Source organism: Triplophysa dalaica, chromosome 22, assembly GCF_015846415.1.
Source record: "Triplophysa dalaica isolate WHDGS20190420 chromosome 22, ASM1584641v1, whole genome shotgun sequence".
Lineage (NCBI taxonomy): Eukaryota > Metazoa > Chordata > Actinopteri > Cypriniformes > Nemacheilidae > Triplophysa > Triplophysa dalaica.
Genome location: NC_079563.1, coordinates 13,746,060 through 13,768,876, shown reverse-complemented (window position 1 = coordinate 13,768,876; position 22,817 = coordinate 13,746,060). Strand labels below are relative to the sequence as shown.

The 22,817-nt window shown below is 38.7% G+C and overlaps 1 protein-coding gene across 2 annotated transcripts; it reads right to left on the bottom strand.

Moving 5' to 3' along the window:
* Window positions 1-4,151: 4,151 nt before the first annotated feature.
* On the bottom strand, window positions 4,152-22,311 carry robo4 (roundabout, axon guidance receptor, homolog 4 (Drosophila)). 2 transcript variants are annotated; one of them, XM_056736208.1, is made up of 19 exons: window positions 22,001-22,311; window positions 17,612-17,938; window positions 16,258-16,415; window positions 14,936-15,056; window positions 14,277-14,415; window positions 13,812-13,939; window positions 13,526-13,641; window positions 12,172-12,403; window positions 11,639-11,760; window positions 11,119-11,290; window positions 10,730-10,915; window positions 10,299-10,341; window positions 10,020-10,135; window positions 9,386-9,706; window positions 9,203-9,310; window positions 8,845-8,983; window positions 6,951-7,220; window positions 6,535-6,869; window positions 4,152-4,831 (listed from the first exon to the last, which is right to left on the bottom strand). In XM_056736208.1, the coding sequence occupies exons 1-19, from the start codon at window positions 22,218-22,220 to the stop codon at window positions 4,596-4,598; spliced, it is 3,489 nt and encodes a 1,162-aa protein (XP_056592186.1). In that variant the 5' UTR covers window positions 22,221-22,311; the 3' UTR covers window positions 4,152-4,595. The 2 variants fall into 2 exon arrangements, with proteins under 2 accessions (XP_056592186.1, XP_056592187.1); XM_056736209.1 differs by lacking the exon at window positions 22,001-22,311 and adding an exon at window positions 19,057-19,265.
* Between the last annotated feature and the right edge of the window lie 506 nt (window positions 22,312-22,817).

Here is a 22,817-nt window from a genome sequence, read left to right as displayed (position 1 = left end):
CAATAATGGACACATCCAATATTGTTGTGATGTACATTGAAAACTATTGTCAATAATTAGAAGTACCTTATTATATACAGTAAGTTGTTTTGATTTCAAGGATGCACATTCTTTTGCAGGGTTCAAATTTACATGCTTTAACCCTGAATGTGTGCTGTGCAAGGCTAAAAGTTTTAAAAGCTAAGAGTTTTTTGGGTTTTGAGTTTGAATGAAACAGACATTAAATGAAAGTGACTAAAGCATAATAAAAGCATGGATTATTTTATTATATTAAAACAGAGGTCAAATTTTGTACATTTTTATCTGGACTAAAACATATCACAGAAAATATCGGTTGAAAATGTTCTCAAGGATTCTTTAATGTTTCTTATGACAGTTGTGTTCTCTTGGATTTGAACCTGTTTAAAATAGTTTGTACATTTTATTTCCTTGAATTTCCTTAAAAATTTAATTATAAAAAATAAAATAAGCAAGTTTTTATGGAGGACCAAACTTTAAAAAAATGTTTTAATAGGAAATAAAGACATTTATGATTTAATTATACAAATAATACTAACCATTTCACTGCTGTCCTTCTGAAACCTTGTATCACCATATTTTGTCATTTTTATTTTTAGCCATAAATCATTAATATTATTAGGCACTCTTGATGTTTGACACTGGGTTTTGCAAAAATCGAACCAATAAAAAGTATTAAAAAGTGCTTGTCAACTTTGACAACACAGTAGGCTATTAATCATTTAAGAAGAACAGTGTTTTTTTGCATTTACTAAAAAACATCTGGACATCTGAAGTTTTGGAAGGACATCGACGATATCAAATTGTAAAGAGGACAACATTTAAGTTTTTGTAACAAAATTCAAAACCACAATAAAACCAAATACTTGTTTGTAAAACATTCACAAATGATTGTATGCCTACTATCATCTCCTAAATGCATCTTGGTGGATCATGTCAAGTGTGCACCAATAATCTTTCTTTTCAAAGTGCTGCCATTTAATCATATAAATATACCTAAGGTCCAAAGATCAGGACGTTCACCTTTGAAGGCCTCGTCAGAATTCATCCCATGAAGTCAAGACACAAGAGACTCTTCTTTATGTGTACGCCCTCTGCTCATAAATCACTAGTTCATTCATTAGCTGTGTGTCAGAAGAGACACGCCCAGGAGGGCCAGAGGGGACAAGAGCACAGTCAAAATACCATTCTCCCATTTCCATGTTAATTACAGAACGCAGAGATGGATGCCTTCAACCTCTTGTTCGTTAAATATATGCAAAGTGCATGCAATTGCCACATTAAAACCGAGAGGACAGTGTTCAAACAAGCTAGTAAAACACGCGGCTTTGACATTTGCCTTTGAAATCAACGTCAACGTGCTTTACGACGAACACCGGTTAACACGGCTGAATGCTCTTTCGAGACGGAAAAAACGATATTGGTGTTTAGAGATGCACAGCTGCTGGGTTGTTAGCGAGCTAGATAAGCACGAGGACTCACTTATATGGTAAGTGAGCAATGTTTACAGCTCCGAGATAAAGTGACGCATCAGGCCTCTAGAATATACGCAGTCAACAGTGTAATTTCCACAATTCCTGACCAATTGCGCAATTCCAAGTGCTATTTTCTCTCCGCAGTTTCATCTAAACTGCTTTTGGATTTGAGTTCGGTGCCTGTGGAGCGCAGGCTTTAGGCGACAGAAGGACCCTTGAGTTTAATCTTTCTCGGGGCAGATTTGGGTCACCGAGGTCCAACAGACGGCCGGATCCCATGGGGTCCGCGGAAAACGCTCCGCAATTTCTCATCTCCACACGCACCGCCTCCGAACCTCCGACTGGGCACGGGACCCTCTGCAAAGCCCACGCGACGACTGGATGCGGCTCACACAGGGGCTTTAATTGAAATTAATTTAGTGTGTTGACAGATACGGATGAGAGAGATGATGACTCAGGTGCGGGACATTAGTGTCTATTTAGCAGATAAATTCGAGTCTCAAAAGCATTACCTTGGAAATGTGTCCCATGTGCTACTAATGCCAGAAGGCTTTGGATCGCACTCAGATATGGTCTGACAGAAATTTAGAGACATTTATGCATAGAGTCCATCTCTTAAGCGGAATTTTAATATTGTCTAGACTACTCATACTATATTATAATAGAAACTAAATGTAGTTAACAAAACTGCTGCTTTCGAGACCGCTCAGAATCAGATATAGAGGGGTATGGATGTGTCGTCACTTTACCACGTGAGAGCGGGAAAAAAATCAGTAAAATGACTGCTTACAATATGACCTAGTGGGCAGGGCTCCGACATGCTGCGGTTCGGGCGACCCGGGTTCGATTCCGGTCTCGTGGTCCTTTCTGGAAACTTCGCTTCCCATCCTCTCTATCAATAAGCTTTCCTGAAGCTCAGTTAACATCGCAAGGTTGTGGGTTCGATCCCAGGGGATTGCAAATACCTATGTAAAATGTATAGGATAAAGCAATGTAAGTCGCTTTGGATAAAAGCGTCTGCCAAATGCATAAATGTAAATAAGCTGTAGAGTAAAAGGCCTAACGCCAAAAAAAAACATATTTTATAAAAAATATATATATCAGGTAACGCAATTCGGTGCAGGCACACTTGAGCTCAGCTGCTTGTAATTTAAGCAAATATTATCGTGTTTTAGTCCCGGTTTCTTTGTACGTGTCCCGGAGTGTTCACGTGGGAAGTGACGTCCGGAAGTGACGCCCGGTTTCTTTGAACGTGTCCCGGAGTGTTCACGTGGGAAGTGACGTCAATGCATACCCTCTATTTCCAATTCAAATCCAGAAATAACGTCGGAACACTAGCACCATTGGCCGATGCAGAGGTAATTTCCGGGATTGAGATTGAAAATATCCCAAATCTATGTCCTGTCAAACGCAGCATTAGATTCGGTTATTTGTTAACTACATTTAGTTATTATATAGTTTTCTTTTAGTAGTTTTATTAATATTTTACCTCAACTTTAATGTTTTAGTTTCACGTTAACTTTAAGCAATTTTGTCATGTGGTTTTGTTAATTAATTTTTTTATGTTGCTATATAGGTTTATTTTATCATCATTTGAGGTTTAGTTTAGTTTTTTATTTGCAATTAATTAATTAAGTGACTATTTCAGATTATTGCTACAAAGCTTGTTTAGTTTGTATATCAGATATTTTTTCGGCTGTATTTGATTTCAATTAACAGAAATGTTTGATAATTTTAGTAAAATGTTACAACCTTTATACACAACACCTTATCGACAGCATAGCAGCGCTCTTGGCATTGTCAAGTCGCAGGCACCACTAACATTCTTTTTAATGTTAAATCAATATCAATAAACGGAAACAAAAAAACTGAAACATCATCTGCAAGGTTTTTTTAAATCAAAATCCAAATACTTGTAAGAAGGAATTATAGGAAAATATATTATATCACGCAGAGTATTCATCGTGTACAAATGGGTGCTCTGCTGTGAAAATTAAAGAAGAACAGTTGAAGAAGAAAGAGGGAGACAGAAGGGGGTAAAAAGTTGGCGATGTATAAGTGTGCTCTTGTATGGTAAACTGGGTCAAAGGATTACCAGCAGGCTATAAAAAGATGCCTTTTTGGCCATGTACACATTCAAAACTGTAGATCCTAATAGTGTGTTTGTGTTCACATGCATAGCAGTGTTTAATGGGGGTGGTGTGTTTTTTGTGCCAAGCATATGGCCATGGGCGATAATCCCTCCGCAGTCATGCCATGGTCACTTGTGTTTCCAGTGTGTGTGTGTGTGTGTGTGTGTGTGTGTGTGTGTGTGTGTGTGTGTGGTGTCCGGCGGGTTTGTGATTTGTTTCTGCTGGCTTGCGGTGAGGATTAGAGCTCTGGAGGGCCGCGCATGTTCTCTTAACAGACCTCTTGTGCTATGAGATGTTCATTCCCCAAAACAACAAACACGACCATGTCATAGTGGTCTGAGAGATGTGTTCACACACAACAGCCTTGCTCTGCTAAATCTTTCTTTTATTGAGTTTAAAAAGGCAACTGGTAAAGATAAAGTTAGTTTGGTTGAAAATAGATTTTTAGTAGCGTGAGGAAATTCACGTGACATGCACATTAGGAACTAAAAGCTAAAAACATTTCTACTGAAAAAAATCTCAACCATAATGAAAATGATTTATTTCTTGGAAAAAACAACTACTAGGGTTTTAAAGCAAGCTAATATAAAGGGAAACTATATTAAAAACTAGGACCAAAAATTAAACAATAAAAAAGTAATTGGCCATAAAAAATACTCACTTATAAAATATAAAAAGTACCTAAAATACAAAACGTCTTGTATAATATTTCCTGTGTATTTTAGACTCTTCATATAAAAGCGTATATGATATGGTTTATTAAATAAAACTGGTTATTTACATTTCTTTGAATGCCAACATGAATCTCCTGTACAATTGTCCACGTGGAAAATGAAATCCGTATCTTGCACTTAAATGTATTCTTGCCTTAAACAACCGCGCTACAAACCCAGCTGTTTCAAAACCGCAAGAGAACAGAAATGTGGTCCAAAAGACCTTCAGTCTGAGACTTTAAGCATGATAGAGCTGATCATCGTTGTGAATGAGTCTTGTGGCTGTTGTCCTGTTGTCCTCTGTATTGCTCAACGCCTGAGTGCCGACTAGATGCTGTGGTTCTCCTGGCATCTCTGGAGGTCTTGAGCTGGGCCTCCAACTCCTCCACCCATGCGGTGCTCCAGTCCCACATGGGCAGAGGCTCCACCTCTCCGAAACACTCTCGAGGGGGGAACAGAACGCTCAGAGGTGATTCGGGCGGGGAGAAATCAGCTGAAATGCACGAACACACACACACATCGCAAAGGGAATGAACAGATTTGTATGCACACTCACACATGCACATCAAGGCACCTTAAGTACAAATCGGAAAAGCAAACCTATTAATGCGTGTAAAGACACAAGCATTCTGAAGTCAATTTACACTGTAATAATACTAAAAGATGTATAAAATCACCACTGGAGTAAACGGTTGTAATGCACAAGGAATTTAACACGATGACTTCACAGAGGAAGAGAGAGAGAGGGAAAGAGAGAGAGAGGAAAACAATCAGTAAATGGAGAGAGAGTAAAGTCCCTGTAGGTTTCTCTTTTGAGAGCAGTGATTGATTCGGTCAAACATCAGAGAGGATTGTGGGGTGACCGAGACAATTTGCAGACAGCCCCTCAAATCCCATTTCTTCTCATTGTAGTAGAGTAGCAGTGCTATTTTTCACTGTCTCATTGGGGACCTTAATACCACAGTGCATCCATCCATGTACTGCATCGATTACAAAATGAAACAGTCGATTCTAATTGCTATAATGATTTTTTATATAGGTGTTTATTTCTTTTTCAAAATTGCAATTCTTTTAGATTGTGACATGGCCTGTGGAAACCCAATTTAAGTCATTCTTTTGCTATTTATCATTTCTACATAAAATCAACCTACCTTATGTGAAGATCATTCGGTGAAAATATAATTTTGATATCTTTCCAATTGACTGAGTAAGGCCATGTCAAAGATTGAAATCGTTGGGAAAATTAATAGTTGAAATAAAAAATGCTTGTTATCTCAAAATTAGATTCTGAGCCCCTTGCCTATCAAACCATGAGGTATTTCATGTTGCTCAAACTTAGCTTTTTTGACCCGATTTTAAAGGTGATTTTCTCAATAGGTGTGCTTGATATTTTCTGACATGGTGGCCAAGATCTGTTTGGTAACAAGCCTTCTTCCAAATATCTTTCTCTGTGTTCATCAGAACAAAAGTAAGTAGGCCTAACATTTTAAGATGACCTGTTATTTTAAGTGGGGTTATCTATATATTAGAATACTTTTGAAGCCCCTGTATTTATTTTAAACACGCACCAAAACATACGTTTAAAATCTATTTTAAATCAAAGAAATGAATTGCCAGAAAGTAGCTAATAGAAAAGGAGGCAATCATATGTTTATACAGTGATTTGCAATCCAAATGCGACCGAATGAAGAATTAATGCCCTGCAGAGAAAATTGTCTCACAATTTAGCCTCTCAGTCACTATTTGGTCAAATCTAATTGGTTCATACATGTCTCGTGACTAGTTGATATTTTGTCACCAGACATTTAAGAAGATATAAAATTTGAACTAGCCATATTAGAATTTCCTGCTTGTTCTGGTTTCAAATATGAATCATTTTCTCACTTCAAAAGAAATTTGAGTCATTGCGAGTCATCCGAATCACTTTATTATGGATTTATGTGCTTTTTGGAGGTTCAACATTTTGGGACCAATATATATATATTTGTGTTCAGGAGAAGGAAGGAAGTCTGTGACGGTATAAGAGTGAGTAAATCATGACAGCATTTTCTTTTTAGGTAAACTAATCACAGAAAAGGTAAATGAGTGCAATAAGAACACAACTGCACGATCAGATACTGTCACCTAGTGGTCATTTTTAGTAACTGCATTCATGTTTCTGGATCTTAACTTTACAAAACCCCAAACATTTCTTACCCGATAATGTACCACTCATTGACTCCGCTGTCATTGCCAGCACACGGGCGAAGTTTGCATCATTTATGAATGAGCAGTCGGAGGAGCTGATGATGCTGGTTCGAGCGCTCGTCATGTTGCTCTCGGACACCGAGCCCCATCCGTTCCACAGCGAGCCCTCCCATTCGCTGCAACAAGAGGAGGGCGTGCTCCTCAGCATGGCTTTCCTGAGCCCCTGAGACTCCTGTTCCTCATCCATGTCTCCAATATCTCGATCGGCAGGCCCGCAGATGTACCCCAAAGTGGGCGTGGGAGAAAAGAGCCGGGACATTGACGGTGAGCTCTGATAGGAATTTCTAACGAGAAACATAAAAAATGATCCGATGCTCCATCACAGAAATTCCATTAAAATGTTGAGTTCCGACGGATAATCTTACGTTTGTCCTTGTGGTTTAGGATTGATCTCCATGTATTGCTTGAGGCCCTGAGTGCTGAGTGTGGTGTCTTCGTAGTCATCGGCGGACAGGCAGAAGGACGCTGTGGAGATGTGGCTATAAGAGGGGCTCAGCTGGGCTGGGCATCCAGAGGACGTGCTGTGGTGAGATGGACAGCCTGTGGTGGCTGCTGAAGGTCCTTGGAGCCCAGAAGCAGCACATACAGACTGCTGAGAGCCAATGTCTACTGTTAGCTTGGTGGACCTGGTAGACCTGAGGTAGGAGATATGAAAAAGTACAACGTTAAAACAGTATTTCTCTCCAAAACAGGAGAACAAAGAAACACCAAAAACCTTGATTATGTGTCCTGCAACAAACAAGCAACATCTGATCAATACAATTTTACTGTAGAATCATGTTTATGTGAATTCATTTCACAGAAAATTGTATGACTTGTTGGTGCTTACAATATCCGACACTGTTCCATGTGGGTTGTGATGTGTCCCCTACCGGCCTGTCTACCAGGGAAACCCTCCTGTCTATCCTGACAGCTTTTAAAACACACTTCCTCCCCCTCACAGATGCTCTAATAGATAGTTTGGGCCATTTCCTCTCTATCTGCCTGTCCATTAGAGTTGAGCTACAGGCAAAATTGGACTCCAGTCTTTTAGTTTGAGAGGAACAGTAGTGGACTTCTCTTCTCACGCTGTAATGATACAGTATTGTTACAGACACCATCATTACAGGCCTGTGAGGCCACTACCTTTAAAACATCGGTGAGTAACTGACAGAGGAACACCTCAGCTGTGTGCCACTAGTGTTTTCAGCTGAACACAGAGGTTTATTTACAGCGCAAGATATCAAGACAGAGAAACAATCCTGACTCAGCTGAAGATATAGAAAGACCATGTTTGGGATTCATACTGGCTAGAACAAGTGGGTTTCTTAGTAATAATTTTTTTCCAGATTTCCCAGCCGAAGATGGTTTGCTAGCTGGTCTAAATGTGGTTTATCTTTATATTGGGGCTAAGCTGTTGAATGTGATAATTCACCCAAAAATGAAAATCTGTCATCATTGACTCAGTTTTTGTCATTTCAAGGCTTTATTACTTTCTTTCTTCTGCAGAACACAAAAGAAGACATATTTAAAAATCTTGGTAACCGGCACCCATTCACTTGCATTGGTTTTGTGTCCATACAATAGAAGTGAATGGGAGCCGGCAACTTCAAAATATCTTCTAGAGAATATTTTTTCATAATAAAGATCTTTTAAGAAAGATTCTTCGGATGTTCAAGGTTCTTTATGGAAGAATTCAGCCAAAATGTTTATTTTATATAGCCTATTCTTGAAGCATAGAAGAAAGGCTGAACTGTAGTGTAAGATTAGGAAATATTTATGATGGCATTTCCACATTTTTCATTAGCGTGAACTGCATTTTCTTCCTAACTTTTGTTATTCTATGTTCAATGTTGAAACTGAGGTGCGCGCGAACCCCCTGGTGGTTCACGAGGGAATTGCAGGGAGTTTGTGAGGTACACTGTACACTGTACAGTATGTCTACCAGTTGTTTCCATTACTTTAAAATATAAATAGCAAAGAAATATTTAGAAATAACAGTAGTTATGTAAAATACTAATAATAAAGACTTAAAAATATTGTTTTTGAAGTTAAACATGGAAATGTCCTACTAAAAAAGTAAAATATTTACTTCCTCAGAGGGAGTTCCTCTCAGGGGATACTTCAAGTAATAATTTAGATCTAAGGGGTTCGGCTCGACAAAAAAGTGATAATATCATATGAAAAAAGAATAAACATCTAAAACTCTAGAGAATAGAGAAGTCTTGCCGAATTTAAATGAATTAATTTAAATGTAGTATAAATGTAGATGGATCTCACTCGTCGTCTGAGCTGATGCTGTGGTTGTCCTCTTTAGGAAGAGGTGGAGGAGTGGGCAACATGTCCACCAGTTGCAGTGAAGGGGAGTAATGCAGGATCCGTGGAGAACTCAAGGGTTTCACAGGCTCTGAGACACCACCTAAGGGAACAGAGAACATCTTAACATATCTAAAACATCCTAGTTATCATTTTTAACCACCTCCAAAATCAGAGCAAATCAGTTCAAAAAGACAAATGTCCTTGATTCAAAGGATTGTTTTGATCTATCCTTACATCAGACGATTGAGGATATCATTTTTTATCTTAAAAATGCTTTAAACCCTTCAAAGCTCAGAAGTGAATACTCAGAAGTGAATACCTGCTGGATTCTGTCTGAATGTCTGCTGATGGTTGCTCGGAGCGGTGCACACAGTCAAAGCTTGCTGATGCACAGGCATTAAAGGGGCGCTTTTAACCGCATGTAGATCTGAAAGTGAACAAAACATGTTCTGTCCCACATGTAGACAAAACAAACTATTGACTTAATGTAAAAAACCCTCACCTCGTTTATAATTTTTCTCCCAAGATTCCTTCAGCACCCCCATATTGGGCTGGGTAGGGAGGGCACGTTTCCATGGCATCGCCTGCACTTCCCGTACCAAGGCGGTCTTTACCATGGGTTCGGTGATGCGGACAGCCTCAGAATTATGGAGCTGAGAGTTGCCGTGGTGCATTCTGGGACGGCGGCCGGGACTATTAAACGTCTTCAGTCCGTTTCCACATAGATCCACATAAAAGGTCCCATAGACACCGCAATTGTCTGGCACAATGGGGAGGGCTGACCGCATGGGGTTGGAGTCCTTATTAGCTGTTATGGGCAGAGCTGTCGGCAGAGATGTAAAAATCAGACTGATTTACGGTACATGTGCCAAAATGTCTCTGGTAGTTAAAGCTGATGGAGAATCTGTGCAGAACTTTGACTTCAGGGTTGACAGGCGTCTTCTGAAGGCTCTCTTGAGGACATATCAGTCATGCAGAGAGATGATGAGAGGTAAAATGAGAATAGACGGGGGATGCATACAGATGGGATGAAGATACGGGATGTGATACAGTTCCAGAAAGTCTGGATGAGAATGGCCACCGAACTCTGCAGGGAAGGTTAGGATTATGTATTTTGAGCGCATGCTGTGACTTACTTGTTCTCCGGAAGCCAGAGTTGTCCTGGCTTGGGGTCCAAAATCCTTGCTTAGGCTCGCTGCTGGACTCCGGCCTCCAGCCTCCAGAGATCCACGGAGAGTCTGGCGCAGCCATTCTGCAAAGATAAGAAACAGGAATCTAAATTCAAATGATAGGTGAGCATACAGTAAAGGAACCCGTTTAAGTGTACATATTAGGATGGGACAGTAGACCCCTGCTGGTAGACTTCATAATTTCACCATTGTTTATTTTTCAACAGAAGGAATTAAATGTTGTACCTGTGTTTTATGATGAGATCTTCACTTTCAAGTCTATACAAGCCTATAAAATGATAGTGAAAGTTATGGGGCGTTGAAAAGAATGGTGTAGACAGTGATCGTATATACTGTAGTTAAAGAGATAGTTCACCCAAAAATGAAAATTCTTCTATCATTTAGTCACCATCATGATATCTCAAACCTGTATGACTTTGATCAGCTAAATGCAAAAGTAAATATTTTGAAGAATGTTGGTAATCAAACGACATCGGTGCCTATTGACTTCCATTGTACGGACACAAAACCACTTAGAAATTTTTCTAAATGTCTTCTTTTAGAGTATAAGAAAGACTCATAAACTCATTTTAAATGATATGAAGAAGGTAAATAAATAATCATAAATGTTATTTTTAGGTGAGCTATCCCTTTAAAAGAGCTCCGTTAAAAATTACCTGAACCTTTGCCTCCCTGTGTTGCAGATCTGACGTGTCTTCGGTACAAAAACACGGCTGTAATCATCAAAACACACCACAGGAGAGTGCCGACGCTGCCGATAAATACAGGCTCTTTAATTACAGAAAGGACATGAGACATACTGAGTATGCCTCTTTCATAAGGTGTCGACTCCTGCCTCCACTCTGGAAAAAAAGAGTAAAAATTGCTTTATAAGTGTTACAAAAATAACAGCATACGGTGTTGGAACACAATCACTGTATAATAAGGTGAAATGTGCATCCTTTAACATAACATGATGAAATAATATGAACACATGGAACCTTTATTATTTATTATTCAATCTTTTTTTCAGGCTAGGTAAGGTCTAGGATTATATTCTAGTTACCTATCAGCAGTTTATATGGGTCACTCTGACGTCCCACTCCCGCCCCATTAACAGCAGCCACTGTAACCCAGTACAGTCTGTCAGACTGCAGTGAGTTAATCTCAATACTGTGTGTGCCACTGTCCACTGTCCAGTTCATTGACTTCAGCTCCTCAGACTCCACACACCAAACCTGTCAGATAGAGCCATGAATAGAGTAAAACATTATTAAAGGGATAGTTCACGCAAAAATGAACATTCTTTTATCGTTTACTCAAATCATATCATTCCAAAATTGTATGACTTTCTATCTTCTACCGAATACAAAAGAAGATATTTTGAACAATGTAACTGTCCCCCATTGACTTCAACTGTATGGACACAAAACCACTGAGACATTTCTCAAAATATATTCTTTTGTTTTCCACATAAGAAAGAGTCTTATTGTATATATTTATACAGTAAATGAATATGCATATATTTTGAAAATTCAATTTTTGTGCCTATTAAGATTGAAAAAGTAGAAGCTTCAATAAAATACCTGATATCCATGAATGATCCCATTGTGAGCATCATGAGGTGGAGGCTGCCAGCTCAGATGGACGGTGTCATTACGGTCAGTAGGCATTGTTATGGAGATATCCTGAGGTGGTGCACTGGGAACTGACAACAGGGAATATATTTCTCTGTCCTGAGTTATAGTATGTCGTCATCATAGCAACATAATAATGGCTATGTCCAATCCAAAGGGTCCATTAAATACAAAGAAGCAGCTAATGAGATCACAATTGTGACCTAGAGGGAACTGTATCCCTGGTTGCTCTAGGCTCTGCATAAGTTACTTCATATAAAGAAAATGTCAGTTTTGTCTGCGTTTGGGTTCTGCCTATAAGCTGACAGAAAATATCTGCTAAAGCCAACTACAGTACATGTTAAAAAGAAACAGCACAACAGCTTGCATGTCGATCATGGGTTTGACACACAGGGCTTGGATAAATACTGTATGTCTTCCAGCTACATAAATGTAAAAAAAGTTGTCTGCTGGTGTAATTTGGGTTTAATCTGGATTCTCACCTATTTCTGGCACTCGCAAATGTCTGGTGTTGCTCTCCCTGCCGTACAGACCGCTTCCGTAGGGTCTGACTTTAAACTCGTACTTGTAGCCTCTCTTCAGTGGTCCCACGTGGGTGTGAAGGGCAGGTTGAGGAACACTTTGAGCCGTCCAGTCTGAACTAGCCGGCAGGAGAGATCGATACAGAACCTCAAAGCCTTCAAGGTAGTGAGGCTGCGAGACAGAGGTCTGCAACTGTAAACAGAAAAACCACAGGAGAACATATCCATCAGGTCCTTTAGAGAAGACCTGATGATTGAGCAGAGAAGTATTTTACAGATCTCTATACACAACAAGTATATCTCAAAACGTAGTGAGCTTGCTTCTACCAATCAAAAAATTGAACAAACTTTTAAGGTTGCATGGTAACTGAAATGAAACCTTAAAGCAAAGTGATTTAAAATGTTTTGAAATGCTATAGTGTAGTAAAGTTAAAATGCAAACAAAAATGAGTTGTGTACTAAATGTTTACTTAGGGGCCATTCACACAGAACTCTACGTCTAAAACCGCATCGCTCAGGAATGCTTTTTAAAAAGAGCAGCGTAGAATGCATCTTAAAGCTAAGTTCATGGCAAAGAGACATCTTTGCCATGTCGCTATGTCATGCCAACTTGATACTGTAAACAGAAGCTTGCAACACTTGCCCCGCCTCCATATTCTTCTGATTGGTCCCCTGCTTAACATTAATGAACAGCGCTGCGTGTAAATGCTGAAATTCGTTTAACTTGACACGGCATCTTAAAAACACGGCACTCATGTGCGAGGCGCTGCAAAAGACGCAGACGTCATGGTCATGCACGTCCATCAAACGCATGTTTACTTAGAAAAACAAAGGAAAAGTAACACATACTAAAAGTATCCTCTTAAAAATAGTAAAAAAAGGGGGAAGATAGTATGGAAAAAGTATAGTATTGTATTGAAAAGTAGCCTAGCTCTGAAATAGTACACTTGCAAGGATACTACTAGTATATCGATTTTAGCATAATTCCCACATAAAATTAACTTGACGTATACTTATTTTGTAAAGGAATTACGCAATAATATTATACAAAAAATCGACATTAAATAATATATCAAATTAAAAACAGTTTATTTCCATATTATATCCAATAATAAGCAATATATCTCTCGACCATCCATGATAAACGTTGTGAGCTCATTGCAATGGATTCTGGGATTGCCTTATTGAGTGTGAAAACATGCTGCTGTACTTTTGATTAAAAAAAGCATCATAATATACTAATGTATACACAGCTCATCGGAGTAGTGAGTATATATACTGTGTGAAAATGAAAATAAAAGCTTAGCTGCATTACCCTCCACATGACTTGAGAAATATTTGAGGCTGTACTGAGAACTGTGACGTTTTCCAGACTGACACGTAAGGCAGACAGCTCCTTGTGTAGATCTCTCAGTCTAGTGCTGCCCACATCTGTAATATACAAAAGTCAGACATCACTGATGTTAAATGAGTGAGTGGAATACAAATTTTGGGGGGTAGTTGAAATGGGGGTGCTGTTTTAGTTAAAGTGTGCCATTCATAAAATATTCATTATAGGAATGCAGTGATTGACTATTTTTTTAATGAACACCATTTCTCACCCTCTACGAGCAGTTGTGCGCCGGCCACAGACACTCCGATCTTATTTTCCGCAGTGCAGGTGTATCTGCCCATGTCCTGTGCTGTCACGTAATGGATTTGCAGACTGTGGTCTGGGTTGATTAAATATCTGATAAACATTATTATGATTGATAGTTAGTGATAGAAATACTGAGAATTTTACGGGTTTTAATTGGATTTTGAATGGGACTATTCTGTTAATGGTTCTTGAAGTAATTATAAGCCTTTAATGGAACCAAACAAGATTGAAATCTTTAATGACAGTAGTTTTTGAAACAAGCAACCTGAAATAAAAAAACTAATACCAGAGTAAAATTCTTATGAGTAAACATCATTGCATTAAAACTGTATTCAATTCTATTCAATTCTATTGCGTATGTGTACATTATGTTCCTGTAGTCTGAAAAAGTGCAATACAGATCAATAGTTCTCTGTATTCTTCTGACCTGCCATTAGGTAAAGGTCCTTGCTCTCGACTCCATTCAACGGAAGGCATGGGGTCTCCGTCTGCTTTACAGAAAAACTGTGCAGACTCCCCGAGCTGCACCAAGACATCCTCTGGTTTACGCAATAACACCGGCTTGGCTGTGAAAGTAAGTCAGATGTATGAGTTTCCATTCTTACCGAGCAATATAATGTATTGCTAGAACTCATATCACTGATCAAATATCGTAAAACCCTGACATAGTAATGGCCATAAAGGAGTCTTAATTTGTTCAATTTCCCTGTATACAGTAATAAAGGTTTGAAAGGTAGTTTGAAAAAGGCACCCCTTAACACGGACATATTTAGACATTCGGTTTCATAGCAAAATTTAGATATAGCTTGAAGGTAGCAGTAATCATTTACTCACTCTCTGGTTGTCCCAAAACTGTATTAATTGTTTTGTTCTATGTTCTATATGGTAGTCAATGTTTGCCAAGAACTGTTTGGTTACAAGCATTCTTCCAAATATCTTTATCTGTCTGTCTTATTTGTTTTCATCAGAACAAAGAAACGTTTACAGATTTAGACCACGCGAGTGTGAGTTAATGAAGACAGAATTTTCATTTTCGGGGGAACTGTTCCTTTGATGTACATGTATAAGCACAGTAACAGGTCTCACCTAATACAGACAGCCGTGCTGCCCTGCTCTCTCTCACACCAACTGTGTTTGTGGCTATACAGCTATAAACTCCAGAGTCATTCTTCAGAGCTGGAGCAATGATCAGTTTACCATTGAGTTCCTATACATCATGCAGAGAGACAAATTGTAAATAACCATACATGCAGAAAACACATTTCGGTGTCATGGGGATCTTAACGGTTCATTTTCTGTGTTGTACTGCCATCTATGGACGTATTCAGGCTACTGCTCCTACGATAAAGATGAGTGTTTCGAATGAAAATGTTGAATACTTTCTCTTATCCAAGATGAATGTGGAATGGCTACTATTAGCGAGCCATTTGTAGATTTCCCCTAAAAGTGTGAATGCTGTCGCTCTGTTAGTTCAAACATACACTCACCTAAAGGATTATTAGGAACACCATACTAATATTGTGTCTGACCCCCTTTCGCATTCAGAACTGTCTTAATTCTACGTGGCATTGATTCAACAAGGTGCTGAAAGCATTCTTTAGAAATGTTGGCCCATATTGATAGGAAAGCAACTTGCAGTTGATGGAGATTTATGGGATGCACGAAGCTCCCGTTCCACCACATCCCAAAGATGCTCTATTGGGTTGAGATCTGGTGACTGTGGGGGCCATTTTAGTACAGTGAACTCATTGTCATGTTCAAGAAACCAATTTGAAATGATTCAAGCTTTGTGACATGTTGCATTATCCTGCTGGAAGTAGCCATCAGAGGATGGGTACATGGTGGTCATAAAAGGATGGACATGGTCAGAAACAATGCTCAGGTAGGCAGTGGCATTTAAACGATGCCCAATTGGCACTAAGGGGCCTAAAGTGTGCCAAGAAAACATCCCCCACATTACACCACCACCATAACTGCATTGATTAGAAATTGAACAGGTGTTCAAATCAATTCAATCCTTTAGGTGAGTGTATGTTGTATGTGTCAGCATTTGGCGACTTTACACATGTATAATTTTATCATAAGTGTCACTATACAAAACTGTAAAAAATACCTGTGCAGACAGGCTTTTGTTATACTTAATCTCAAAATGTACTGTGATATATTGTGTGTATATTGTATTGTGAAATGACGAGATTCCCCCCCCCACTTAAAGTTTCAACCCAGTAAAATACTCTGAAACTTGGCATAACTAGAATAATAAATAATAACCCCTCAAAACACGTTAATGCTCGTTTTGTTTTATTTTTGAATGATTTTCATCATCTTGAGGCCCCCTAGTGGACACTGGCACCCTGGTTGAGAAACTCGAGCATAAACTCTTTTTGACGAGTTTGTTTTGCACTCACTGTGTAATGTTCATTGCTGCTGTTGATGAGAATTCCATCTTTTCTCCAGGTGATGTTGGGTTCAGGATGTCCTACAGGTGGACTGCAGTTCATCACAGCTAACTCACCAACCGCAACCTCTATATCACTTGGCTGGACACGGAACTCCTCCCGAAGAGCTGCAGTTCACACACATGATCAGAAACATAATTCGGTCCATAATATGCACAATCACGATATCAACCGGGACAATTATTATGCTGATATCTTTTAGGGATTTTTCGATTATTTGTATCTTTTATAGCTGTGCGTGCTTTGCTCATTGATGCATATGGCTTATATCATCCGAAATATGTGACCCTGGATCAAAAAAACAGTCTTAAGTAGCACGGGAACATTTTTAGTAAAAGACATATGAATGGGTCAAAATTATCAATTTTTTAAGCTTAAAATCATTAGGATATGAAGTAAAGATCATGTTCCATGAATTTTTTTGTATATTTCCTACCTTAAATATATGAAAACTTTATTTTTGTGGGTGGATGGCTTACCACAGTGCACCTGATTAGAAAAACTTTGAAGGCAATTTTCTCAATATTTTGCTTTTTTTGCACTCTCAGATTCCTGAGTTTTAAACGGTTGTCTTTCAGCCATATATTGTCCTATTCTAACAACTCATACACCAATATAAATCTTATTCATTCAGCTTTCAGATTATGTAAAAATCTCAATTTCGAAAAATTGACCCATTAGACTGGTTTTGTTGTCCAGGGTTACATATAACGACTAATTTATAATAAGCGAATTTTGTTTTAAAATATATTTAAAACTTTTATATTTAGGATTATTCATTACTTTGAAACACATGGTGGTCAGACAATGTGCATTGGTACACATTTTTTCTGAATATTTCACTAGTTTCATTAAGATAACAAATCTCTCTCTTTTTTTTCTTTGAATCTTTGCCGTCAACATAACTTCCTTAATGCTTTCGACAATAAAGCCCACTGCCAACTTGACTGACGTAGCTCGTCTTTGTGTTCCACATTATCTAGGAGTGAATCAAAGCAAACAAAACCCAAATTCATTGTGTGCAACAATTGCTGGACATGTCTCAATTAGGTCCAGCTCCGCTCCGGTGGAATGCAGAGTAAACCGACCCGTTGAGGATTCTGTTTGCTCCACAAACACAGCATGTTGTCAAAGCTCAATTAGTCTACTGCTTGTTTCACAGAAGAAGCCAAACTTTGACATCTGATCTCCAGTCATCTCATTGACCATCTTAATGAGCTTCCTCACCCTCTTGTTTCCCTTGAGAGCGTAAACAGATCTTGATAAGCAAACTCATCTTTTCTTAAATCATGATGATTCAAACCTGCTATATGAAGAGAAGCGTTCCTGCTTGTCGCCACTCCAGCGCTGTTCTGGGCGACGCAGGCGTACATGGCTTCATGAGATTGACTCTTCCGGCCAGAGATGGAGACGCTGAAGAAAAACAAACTTCCTTCTGGTAAAACGATAGGCCTTGATTCTACATCCATCCTATCTGTGTCAAGTGGCTGCCCGTTCCGAAGCCACTGGATGGTGGGCTCAGGGTTGCCCTCAGCCCTGCAGGACAGCGTGGCCGGGTTACCCGCCCTGACCACCACATCGGTTGGATGGTGGACGATACGGGGGAGACTGTTATCAATGAGCCTGGAACCTGAAAGCAATCCAGAATGAGTTAGAACTATACATATGGAATTGTAAGCATTGCAAAAAGAAACAAATCCCAACTATATTGGATATCAAAAAACAACAGATGGACTGATGCCCACTACACTGGATGACCTGTCAGTGAGCAAGAGAAACACACTTCCTCTACAAAACGGAAACAGAGTCATGCTGGGGTCTGTTTTTCCTGCTGCGAGAGGAACAAAGGACCAGCGTTCACAAACAAAGTCATGCAGCAACAGGACATCCGTCACCTGTGCATCAAGTGTAGGAATAGCCCTCTCCTATTATTGGCCAACTTACAATGTCTCACAATGTCTCTTTGTACTCTCACGCCAAAACATGCCAATCACATGTGCATGAAAGGGTGTCTGTGAAACAAACAAGCACACTTGATTGGGTCCCTGTGTTCCGCCTAATTTAATTTATATTTTTTGGGGGGGTGGACTAAATTGTGTTTTGGTAAACAAAAATTAAAATAAGTCAGAATGATATAGGCCAGGGTGAACTGAACAATGGAGTATTTGAGTGCTACATTCTTGGCAAAATATGTGATTGACTATTAAAAGTTTCTATTGTCTCTGATGGGGCAGCTTCCTGAAAGAGAGGAAACCAAGAGTCTCACAGTCCTGCTATGTCATCTCACTCCAGAGGAATTTGGCGGAAATTTTGCACGTTTGTAAAAGAGCAATAACACATTTCTAACGGTAAATTGTGACATTCTATACACAACAAGAAATGTATTGTTTCAAAAAATAGGCTTATAGGCACTTTTGGCACAAAGATAAATGTAATCTGATGGATTTGGTTGATCAAATCTGTCAATATAAGGTTGTGGATGTCAAGTTAGTGCTCTGAATAAGCATTAGTTTTCTTACAGCCTACTAGGCCTTTAAATGCAGTTAATACATTTATTAATAAAGTTTTCTCTTCAAATATTTAGACAAAAAAATAAAGTGGTCATGGTCAACAGTAATGGATTAAAAAGTATAGAAATGCGAAATGAAATTAACATGGACATAATTATTAAAAACAAAGTATCACTTGTCAACTTCAGTTTGAATCAAAGACACTAGTTACACATTCAAACAACACAATTTTGCTTACCTTGAATATTATAAATAATTCCTAAAACCCAACAAATCTTGAGAAAGAACCTCATGTTACGTGTCAAGTGGGAAATTTAGTCCGTCAAGAGCATCGTTGTCCAATCAAATTGTTGTCGTTGTACATTCGCTACAAACATAAATGACTATACAAACAATATTCAGACCCGCCGTGGTGTTATTTCATTTCTCGTTGAAACAGTATCTCTCTCTCTCTCTCTCTCTCTCTCGTGTTTCTGTCAGTGGTGTTGTAGAAAGCGCCATCCGGATCTGAGACCCTCCCCGCTGTCTCGGACCCACAGCAAAAGGTGATGACTGACGTCTCCGAGGACCGAAGAACAGGCATTTAGTTGAACAAAATCAGTGAATCAAAGTTTCTAAAATCCCAAAGTGATAATTAAATCTGATTTGATTTGAATTTAAATTGACATTTTTGAGGTTTATGTAGGCTAAATACCTCGAAACTTTGGAAAAAAGAGTTTAGTGATATCGATGTGTGTCATTTCTACAGAGCATGACCAACAGCACATTAAAAATATTAAGCCTGTGACCTCACAGCCATGAAACACTTTCAGAAAAACGTCCTCCCGTTAACAGCACAACCCTGTTAAAACATAATCAATTTCTTTTCTTTCCTTTGTTTTAACTAAATAGAACATGTAGTTAATGGAAAAAGTAAAAAACAAGATATCTGACTATTATCAACTGGGCAACATTTATAACGCAAGTTGTGTGACTGATTCATAAACATTTCAGCTGCGGGACTTTAAAGTTAGACTTCAAAGTTAAAGGGAAAAGCTCACCCCAAAATAAAACTTCTGTCATAATTTACTCAGCCTCATGTCATTACAAATGTGTAAGACGTTTTTCTGCAGAACATTCAAAAAGATGAAACGTTGATAGCCAAACATTGGATCCCTTTGACATACAGGTTTGGAATGAGAAGAGAGTTTGAGTAAATGATGCATGAAACTTAATTTGGGTAGCCTAACTATTCAATGAAAAAGACATAAAAGGGCATTTAAAAATCAAAGAACTTTTAGAGTAAATAATATACTAACACTATAATGTAACATAATATACTATCACAGTAAATCAGAAACTATGTTAGACAAAGCTGTAGTTATACAACACTGAGATCTAAAACACTTGCTAGTTCCAATTACAATTAAGTCTGTGTAAATACGGTCCCTGAGGGGACGAGAGAGAAGGAAGAAAATAAAAGGAGAGGCGGCAGTTCATTTTCTCGAAAGCCACATATAAATAAAGTGTTGTTTAGAGAACTGTCCATTGTGTGGCCTAAAAGAGCAGGCTGCACTGATGGACACATATATTGATCCAGAGAGCACTGCCTAGATGGCCTGTGGATTATCCAGCATTCAGCCACTAACAAAAGCTACTGAAGAACTGTGGAGCTGCATACCACAACACAGAATTAAAGTAGGACCGCAAAAGAAGTCGGGTCTGATTTACTTTCTAAAAGGCCAACGGTAACATCACTGCACGTTCGAATCATAAATAAATCTTTTTGAGTTTTTTCACAATAACTGGCCGTGATTGAAAAATGTATGTACCTAAAACTGTCTCAGTTAAGGATTAAAGTACATCTTTCAACAGAGTAGTGGTCAGAATGTTTTATTTATCATTTTTATGATGAAAATATATACTGTACATTTCTCTTTATAGTATACTGCTCAAACTCAAAATGAAGTATTTATGTCTTTTGATGTTTAAGGCAAAATACATTTATTTGCTTAAAGTAGACAATAAACAAAACATTTTATACTGAGCTGTCACTTGCGCATTTGTTTTGAGAAATAACTGTATATTTAATAAATAAAATGGTACAGTGCTAGAAAAGGAAGAGGAAATGTCTTTCATAGCACTTTTCTTTCCTGTTCTTCCAATGTTATTTTTCCTACACTCCATTTTTAAAGCCCCAGTCTCTCAACGACATGAACTATTCCAGAAATCAGTCTCACATCACAAATAATTTAATTTGTTTGGATAGAACCACACAAACTTAAGTTTTTGCAACAGTCGAGCTTCATGTTCACTTAAAAAATGATTTCTGTATACATTTATTTGCGATGTCCCCAATAAGTGAGAAACTTTATCAAGTGAACAATAAGTGAGAAACTTTATCAAGTGAACAATAAGTGAGAAACTTTATCAAGTGAACAATAAGTGAGAAACTTTATCAAGTGAACAATAAGTGAGAAACTTTATCAAGTGAACAATAAGTGAGAAACTTTATCAAGCGAATAATAAGTGAGAAACTTTTCAAGTGACCTATTATTGAGAAACTTTATCAAGTTATCATTGGCTTTCTGATTTAATTTATTACACACTATACCAACTGAAGTTTCTGCAACAGTCCGTCAGCTAAAATTGTGTAAATGTACTAAAACATACGGTTATCATCACATTCACTAAAAAAACTTCCTTTTGTATAAATTCAAATGTACGCTGACCAAGCGAAAATTCACAAAGTGTAAACTTTTATCAAGTTATCACTTTCATTCTGATTTTATTTACCACAAGCTGCACCGACTTAAGTCAAGCTTCCGTGACATGAATGCAATAAAACATACCGTGGCGTGTTACCATCCCTTTTACTTAACAAAAATCTTTTTATACATTCAATTGTACTGTCACCAAGCGAAAAATCACCAAGTAAAAACTTTATCAAGTTATCAATGTCTTTCTGATTTCATGCTCTGGACTTCATGCCGATACGCTGAGAGGGACGGTGAACTCTAAAGCTTTGCAGAAAATCACTTCAACATTCTAAATTAAAGCATTTAAACTTTTAAGATATACTTTACACATTTCTTAATCAGGTGTCCAATATTAATATTGCATAAGCTTTTTTCATTGTGTATATAATGTATTTCAAAACCAGCTTTTTTCCACAAATTCTAGGAATTATCCATTGGTGTTACCTTTCCTGCGATGGGCCCTGTCCCTATGTGATGCCCGGTGATGTGCCAGGCGATGGCGAAGGTGCCCTCTCCCCTCTGACCTTTCTGACATCTGTTCCACTTGCGTCCTATGTGCCATCTGCTCATCAGGTGAGCACTCGCACTGGCACTGACACTGGCGCGACGCCTCGGTCCAGGTACACAACCATGCCACCCAAAGCAGCCATGCAGACACCTGCATCTTCAAACTAAAACTCCTCTCTTCCGCTTTGGCACCTCCACTACCATCCCAACCGTGGCTAAGACTGAACCGCCCTTCTCCTCTCTGTCGCCCGTACGTCTCGGTGCTAAATTATTTGGAGATTGTTATAGCCAATGTTTTTTCTTTATATTCCACAAATGCTTTGTATTTACATTCCCTCCCTCTTTTTTTCTCTGCCTCTCTTTCCCTCTCCCTCCTCTTTCTCGCCTCTCTTGTCTCTTTTGGGAAAGAAGTTGGCGGAAACAATGATTGAAAAACAAGTTTCAGGCCCCATGCTGGGAGCGCAGGAGAGGAGGAGAGGGGAACGGGTACTGTCTCCTCCAACAACATCTGTGTCATTCGTTCTGCACGTCGCAAAGACAGAAAACAAGGCCGGGACCAAAGGGGAGGGGCGGAAAGAGATCTCCCACACCGAAAGGATCAGTTCCATTAATCAAGTGTCTGCTAGTCGACTGATCAAATCCTTTGGAATGACAAACTTTTTCGCCCTTTAAACATCAAACGCCGGAAAACGCATTGCATGATTGCTATTGGCCCACGCCACAAAAGGGGAAGTAGACACCCTTCATTCCTGCA

Coding starts and splice junctions, on each gene's coding strand:
- robo4 (XM_056736208.1), bottom strand. CDS start 22,220: ATGCAGGTGTCTGCATGGCTGCTTTGGGTGGCATGGTTGTGTACCTGG. Junction 16,416..17,611: donor CGCTTCTCTTCATATAGCAG/GTTTGAATCATC, acceptor TGTGAACTGCAG/CTCTTCGGGAGGAGTTCCGT. Junction 10,136..10,298: donor GATCTCATCATAAAACACAG/GTACAACATTTA, acceptor TTATCTTTGCAG/AATGGCTGCGCCAGACTCTC.